The sequence below is a fragment of the Bubalus kerabau genome, chromosome 7 (genome assembly GCF_029407905.1).
Source record: "Bubalus kerabau isolate K-KA32 ecotype Philippines breed swamp buffalo chromosome 7, PCC_UOA_SB_1v2, whole genome shotgun sequence".
Classification (NCBI taxonomy): Eukaryota; Metazoa; Chordata; class Mammalia; order Artiodactyla; family Bovidae; genus Bubalus; species Bubalus kerabau.
In genome coordinates this window covers 20,679,109-20,686,860 of record NC_073630.1, presented here as the reverse complement: position 1 = coordinate 20,686,860, position 7,752 = coordinate 20,679,109, and the positions used below count along the sequence as shown (strand labels likewise).

General features: G+C 40.9%; 1 protein-coding gene across 2 annotated transcripts in view; it reads left to right on the top strand.

Annotated features, from left to right (window-relative positions):
* The first annotated feature begins 5,285 nt into the window (after positions 1-5,285).
* Positions 5,286-7,752, top strand: part of EIF4E (eukaryotic translation initiation factor 4E) — a 38,483-nt gene continuing 36,016 nt past the window's right edge. The window contains exon 1 of one of the 2 annotated variants that reach the window (XM_055587766.1): positions 5,286-5,450. In XM_055587766.1, the coding sequence (XP_055443741.1) occupies positions 5,433-5,450 (18 nt within the window). In that variant the 5' untranslated portion in view covers positions 5,286-5,432. The remainder of the gene's footprint in view (positions 5,451-7,752) is intronic. The other variant, XM_055587764.1, reaches the window with a different exon arrangement.

Below are 7,752 nucleotides of genomic sequence, written 5' to 3'. Positions count from 1 at the left end.
AGCATAAGTAAAACAAGCTAAAAACTTAATGCCATTTTAAAAACGGACTCTGAGCAATGTAACTATTGTGGCCTAGACATTCATGTATCCATATCAACCCTACATATATACAAATCAATACCAGAAGATATGTTCATCATATGGTTGCTTGGTAAACCTGGAGTCAAAACAAGGCAATTGTATAGTTGTGGTGTCCCCAAGAAACCATTCTCATTGGGGGCCAATGGACCAGAGTTCATATTTTTGTGCCAGGGTACTCTGTCCCCTCGACCCTGAATATTCATTGGAAGGACTGATGCTGAAGCTGAAACTCCAATACTTTGGCCACTTAATGCAAAAAACTGACTCACTGGAAAAGACCCCGATGCTGGGAAAAATTAAGGGCAAGAGGAGAAGGGGGCAACAGAGAGTGAGATGGTTGGATGGCATCACTGACTCAATGGACATGAGTTTGAGGAAACTCAGGGAGATAGTGATGGACTGAGAAGCCTGGCACACTGGAGTTCACAGGGTAGCAAAGAGTCGGACAGGATTTAGGGACTGAACAACGACAACTATTCTGTCGCCAGAACAATGCTAGATCATCAAATTTTGTTATCCTGGATTCCTCTGTTACACATGGCAAGCAGATCAACTTCCACCCATTAATACATTTCTTTCTCTAGACAAGTTCAGTGTAACACTTAACTCAGGTATGTAGCAATGAAAATGCAGTCATGGATTTTCAGAAAATCCTCTCTGAAGTTCCACCCAAATTTCTGAGTTTTGGGTGTTTACAATCATGTGGGTTATTTCTATAGACTACTGATTGCATCCCATACATTTAAATTTTTTCTAATTTCAATTTTAAAAGGTACATTAAGTGTATTTATAGTAATTGTTGGTACTAAACATGAATTGTTCACATACTCTTTGCAGGTTATTTCTCATTGTTTCCGATGACTGACTTTCTTATTAGGCAGTCCAATTACAATCTAGTCAATATCATATATTGTTAAGAGCCCTGAAGGCAGAACTGTGTTTCTGGGAAAGTTATTTAACCTCAGTTTCCTTATCTCAGAAAGTTCTTTTGAAGATAAAATGAGGTATCATCAACACATGTAAACTGCTTAACATGATGCCTGGACATAGAAATTTTTTCTATTACATTATTAGTCCTGAGGCCAGACTTTGGTGAAGTTTTAAAAATTAGACTTGGGTTTTTCCCAAATATTGGTTAGCAATCTACCTACAAATCATCAATGAGCTAATATTTTGCTAGTGGAGACAACCAACAATTAAATAATATTTAATATAATATTGGGCTTAAAGCAAGGGTTACAAAGTGGTCTGATAAAGCAGGGCAAGGGGATAAATAGTAATGACCATGATAATTTAGATAGGGTGGTCAAGGAACGCTTCCTTCAGGGGATAGCACTGAAACAGGGATCTGAATGCAACAAGGGAAGAAACTAAGTGACTGTCTCTATCATTAGGTGAATGAGTGTTTATTATGCTGCTTGTTAGCTGCACCCTTTCGGTTCTTAGTCACACTTCTTTATATGGGTAGTGAACTATTTATATACCCATGACTTAGGATGGCAAACAGATTTTACAGGCCAGAAAGGAAGTGCCTGAGCGTCCCATGTCCTTTCAATATCCTTCAAATATTACACATTTCTCATTACTAACATAGTACTTGAATTATCAAGTTTTGTAATTGAACTTAGTATTAAAAGTTCTTCAAAAAGACCTAGGCATTTTGGAAGACCCTGTTGGAGGAAAGCAGCTCTGGTATGGAGGAAAGAATATCTTAGAGTTGAGAGAACTGGGTTTGGATTCTGGCTCACCATTGGCTGGGTGGACTTGCCTGTGTCCCCTGACTTTACTGAGTCTGTCTATAAGATGGAGGTGATAATGTTTAATTATGCTTAAAGACAGTGAGTGGGGGTTGGTTCTCTGCATAAAAGAATTTTTTAGCATACTATACTATACAAAAAGTAGAAATAAGAAATTTATGTTAATGTGGTATTTTATCGTGGTAATTATAGTTAACATAGAGTGCTTACTATGTTCTAAGAACTATTCTAAGCATGTTAATGGATTAATTTATTTCTCACACTGATCATGCAAGGTAAGTACTATTATTGCCCCATCTAACTCATGACAAAAAATGAGGCAGAAAGAGACAGATATCTCCATATGGTCACACAGTAAATGGTAGAATGAGGATTATGAACCAAGAAAATTTGACATTGTAGCTCATGCTCACAAATACTAAACTAATTGTAATTTAAAAGATTATTCATCATGTTAGAAGTCATCATTTTAGGTCCTTCCTAAAGTAACATCATTGTAGAAAGTGACAATAGCAATTTAAAAAATAGACTGTAAAGTATAACCAAGTTTGAGAATGAAAAAAGTGAAAAAAAAAAAGTAAAATGGTTTTAAAAAAAGTGTTAACTAGAGGTTGATTTAGGTTTATCTAAAATTAATACCCAACATGAAAATATTAAGAATCATTTACTTTATTATGGAATTTCATATCTTCAGTTTCAAAACCTACTCATTTTAAGACAAATGATTGCTTTGTACTAATCAGAGTCTAAGAAAGGGATCTAATTTAAATAGACTGTCTAAAATTCCAAGGCCTGTTTAAAAAAATTTCTAGGCAGTGTGCAGTAATATTTTTGAGGGATTGATCATGGCAGATGTGATTAGTTTGAACCATAGTTAAACAGTGCCCAGGAAAACAATGACTTTGGTTATCTAGAAAATCTAAATAAAATTTGAATGACAAAATACATGATAAAAATGATGTGATGTTTTTATCATATGTATTTTATTAAATTATTTAAAGTCTTTTTACCATGAGTTAAATCTATAAAGACTAGTAATGTATCAGCGTCAGGAATATACTATGCAAAGAAAAGATCATGAAATTACAGATGTTAAATGATAGCCAATTATTCCAGGCTTTTAAATAATAGTTTCACTTCACTTCACCATGATACTGTGCTGGGTCATTAGTTATGTATTAATTATATAACTCCAATAAGTATAAAAGTATTTTAATACCATATCCCATAATAAATATCGTTATTACTCTTTAAGTACAAGCACAAAAATATACTTTTTATGTGGATTAAAAGATAAAGTATAAAATTTCTGCTCTGTGTATTTCATGTTGGTAAAACAAAACCACCATGTAGATACATAGATTAAAAACCTAATCACCAAGTCTTTGACATGGCAGAATCTGATGGTGATATTAGGCAAAGACATATGAATGTGCCATAAAACACATGCAACAAAGCTCATACAAAATAGAAATTAGCTGCAAAGAATAGGAATATATACACATATATTGTAGAAGCACTAGGATGATTGACAAAAGTGAGGTGTGTTTTATCAAGAGAAAAGCTAATAAAATGGAAGCTATCATTACAACAAGTTTTTAAAAACATCACTGGTTATCAATCCACATGGGGACTAAAATCTCTTTAAATTTTAAATCTCTTTTGTTCTGTTATCTAGCAGAACTGGGAAAAGAATACATCTATACTATATAGTCAGATCTGGTAACAGAATACTAATTTTAAACAACACAAAGTAAGACTGAGATCGACTGTAATTACTTTGGATAGGCTAAAAGTAGATAGTCTCTGTAAATAGAAATCCATATTATCCATTTATTTTTTCAAAATTCTATTTTAAACCTACTAAAGCTAAACTGACTGGTCAGAAGCTTTCATTAATTGTCTCTGACATCCAGGTAAACCAAAGCATATGAACAGGCCATGGTTTTTGAGTTCTTATTACAGCCTCAATTATGTGTTAGTCAACTCAAGCAACCATTATGTACTCAATAATAGGTATGACACAGTTAAGAACATCAGCAACACTATAAGCAGGCAGGCACAGGCAACCTGCTTATACTTATTTTTCTGGTGTTAACATTCTTAAAAAGCATGGAAAGTAGAAACTTATAATGTCTTCCTCATTAAACCTTAGAGTAGCACTCTACTAGATATCTTTACCTCTGTTTATAACCGTGCAGAGTAACACTGTCTTGAGAAATGACAGCACAGTATCTTACATGGAAAGGAAATGTAGGATGCCATAGTGGGAATGAATTTCTAATTGCCAGTGATTATTGTGAATATAACAATATTTTCCTCAACATTAAAGTCTCTGTGGAGGGTAGCTACAGTTAAAAAAAGGAGGGGGGGGGGAGCTTGTCTTGAAACTTTAAAATTGCATTGGTGTATATGATAATGTAACAAAGTACACAAAAGAAAAAAATTTTTAATTGTTTAAAAAAAAAACACATTAAGGGAAGCCGCTGATTCTTAGGAAGACACGAGGTTGCCTATAGTGAAGCATTTATAGAGTCCGATGCATCTTCAAAACTGGTTACAATCACTAGCACAGCAAACCCTTGTGAGGTAAGTGTATTATTATCTGTGGTTCATAAATGAAAAAGCTGAGGCACTGACTAAGTCACTTGCCTAACGAGAATGAGTCAACGTCAAGAGTCATAGTTGACCTGGCCTAACGACTCCTGACGGTCAGTCCAGGGCTTAGTCAGCGGGGGCCAGAGTGGCTTCCCTGGCTGGCACCTGGACTTGGGCTGTTTCCGTTCACGTTAAAGCAGAACAGTGGAAGCGAGAGGACACAACTTGCAAATCATTTTTACTTCCACGCAAGATTTAACCCTGAAGTCTTAATTTCAGGAGTTGGAACAGGAAAAGCTGTCGGGTGCACTCCCCCTCCCCCAACCTGTGGCAAGTGGGTACTGTGGGCGGTTCCGCCACCCCCTTTCGCAGTGATGGCAATGAGTGACCACCAGTGTTAGCGGAGCCAAGGGACCGAGGAGGGCTGACTGCTCAAACAACTATTCTCCAACGCCAACTCTTTTTAAAACTAAGAGAAAATGGTGAGAAGTCAAAAGAAAATTAAATAAACACACAGGCAACTCGTCCTAGGACCTCAACTAAGCAAATGAAGCCTTATTGAGCGTGCTGAGCCTTCGGTTCCCAACCTTCCGAGGAAGATGGGAGGACAGGGCGACAAACGGCACAGTAGGCATGCCTGGCAGTAAGTGCGACAGCATCTATCCAGGCGGAAGAGCAGAGGACTGAAAACCACCCTGCAGAACGCAAGTGTCCCCGCGCCGAGAACCGCGAACCGTACCCATCGACCACGTGACCAGTTCTTTTTTTTTTTTTTAAACTTCTTTGCCTAAAAGAAAAAAAAAAGGGGGGGAGCGGGAGAGACTTCACTTCCCAGAAGCCTCTCGTTAAACACGCAGCCGCAGTCTTGCGCAGGCGCCGCCAGGGCCAAACGGACACGTCCGTCACGTGAACAGTAGCCGGCCAATCCGGTTTGAATCTCCTTTTTTTCCTCTCACCCCCCCTTCAGGAGCGGTTGTGCGATCAGATCGATCTAAGATGGCGACTGTGGAACCGGTGAGTATTGGCTTTGGCCCCCACCCCCACTGGTCCCCGCGCTCTGTCTCCCTTCGGACTGGGGGACCCCGCGGGACGGCGTTCCCGGCGCGCATGCTACCCCTTGCGGCCCCCTCCCCCTCTTCTTGGGCCTGACCTCCCCGCGGACAACTGGGGGCGCCCCGGAGGTTGGCCGCTGCGGCGTGTGGAGCACACGTTCTGGTGGGGGCCCGAGAGCTCGGGGAGAGGAGTGGGGGAGGGGCGGCGCGGCGCCTCCGGCGGAGCCTTCAGACCACGAGGATGGAGGGTGTTCGGGGCCCTGGGCTAGGGTTGTGAGAATTGTGTTTTCGGGATAGGAGGGCGCGGGGCCGGCTCCGAGCAGGCGTCGGGATCCGCAGGGAGGGTGGGCGGCGAGCCGGCCTGGAATGAGATGGTGCAGGGCGCCCCGGGGCAGCCTTTCCCTCTCTCCCTCCCGAGCCTCTCTCTAGCCCAGGGACTCGGGTGCGGCGCGCGTGCCGGGGTTCATTAGACCGGTGGGCCGGGAGGCCGGTGGGCTCGCGTTGCCAGAGGGTGGGTTGGGCGGGAGTGGTGCCGCGGCACGCGCGGAGAAGCTTCGACCTCGCCGAGGGGAGCCGAGAGGGGCGAGCGCATGTTACTCCAGCGCGTCGGAGAGTTGCCGGGGTTGGCGGCAGGGGAGGCGAGAAAGGTTTGGGGTGGGGAGGAGAACCCCGTGCCGCGCTGTAAACCTCTGAGAGGAGGATGAAAGTGGGGGTGGTGGTTAGAAGGGGGACCACATTGTCTTCGCCCCTCCGTGCTCGAGACCGGGCTGTCATGGAGGAGGGAAGGGGGAGGAGCGAGGCCTACGGAGAGCTGCTGCCGGTCTGGTTGCCGGCCGGACCAGCTGCATTTCACACGCGCCTGTCTTCATTCATTCATCCTTCGGCGCTGTGCGCACGCCTCAGAGAATGCGACTGGGTCTAGATCCGTCTGTTCTTCTGAGTCTTTATCGTCTGGAAGATTTCACAGACGCAGTTTATTGGAAATAGAAACTTAACTTTTCGAGTTAATTTTCCATTTGATTTTATCCGTTCTACTGGCTTCCCTCCCAGTTTAGGTACCATCTTAGACTTCTCTGAAGCAAGTGGATCCCAGAGCACAAAGTTGATTGTTACCGCTCAAAGGAGAGAGTATCTTTGTCATAGTTTGGTTTTGCCTGCACTGGCTCACTGAAACTCCTAGGCCTATGTTGCCGTTTTAGGAATGTCGCATCTAAGTGATAATTTAGAGGCGTAATACATTCACCAGAAAACCTTTAATACTCTGGAACCAATTCCAGACCTTCGTTGCCAGATGTTTTCGTGTATCTTTAATGGTAGTTTGTGATTTTGATAATGGCTTCCCAATTTGCTTTGACTCTTTAAAGACTTCTATTAACTACTTTGAAAACTAGGTATAGAAAGGTCTGTAGAATACAAAAATGCTTATTTTTCATTACATTGATGTAAATTATCCTTAGCTTCCTGCCAGAGTTCAAGGCAGAAAGCTTGGTTATTTCTTCTTTTATTGGTACCAGTATGTGTTTATTTTCCTGGAAATTAGATTGACTACAGAACTCTATTTAAGTTGCTGATACAATTAACTGATTTTTAGAACATTGATGTTAAATAGCTAAACGATAAATATGTAAACTTTAACTTAAAACCCTTTAATGGGTTCTGGTATTACTTAAAACTGATCAACTCTCTTGCCCTCTGTACTAGCATCAGTTAAAAGCATTACAGCTGGTAATAAGGGCAAGGTTAAACCCTCTAAACAAAACAATAAGGTATTCTCTGAAGTTTCAGTAACATTTAGGTCCTTTGGGTTTTGCAAAGCTATGCTGTTTTGTTTCAAAAGCAGGGAGCAAAACCACAAAGTGTTGAAGGAGTGTTTTTAGTCAGTAAATATTTATAGCCCCTGATATGTTTAGGAGTTTGTACCAGGTGCTCTTGAAGATACAAATTATACAAAATGGGATTCTGTACCTTGTTCAGTGTAAACTTTTAGAAGCTTAATTTCTAATGATCCTGGTCAGTGATACAGTATAGTATTCCTTCTAGTTGCTGACCCTAGGGAGATTTGAATACCGCATTTAAATTTGGGGAGTAGGGAACCTAAAAATCTGGTTTGTGGAAGTCGAAAGCCAGATTGAAACTATAGTAGTTTGAGGATGCTTATAAAATACTTTAAAGGGTTCATTTTTAGTGTAAAAAATGCGATTTTTTTTTTTTAATGTACCCTTGTCCACAGATTAGTCATTTAGAATTCTTTTTCGCAGTTTTAA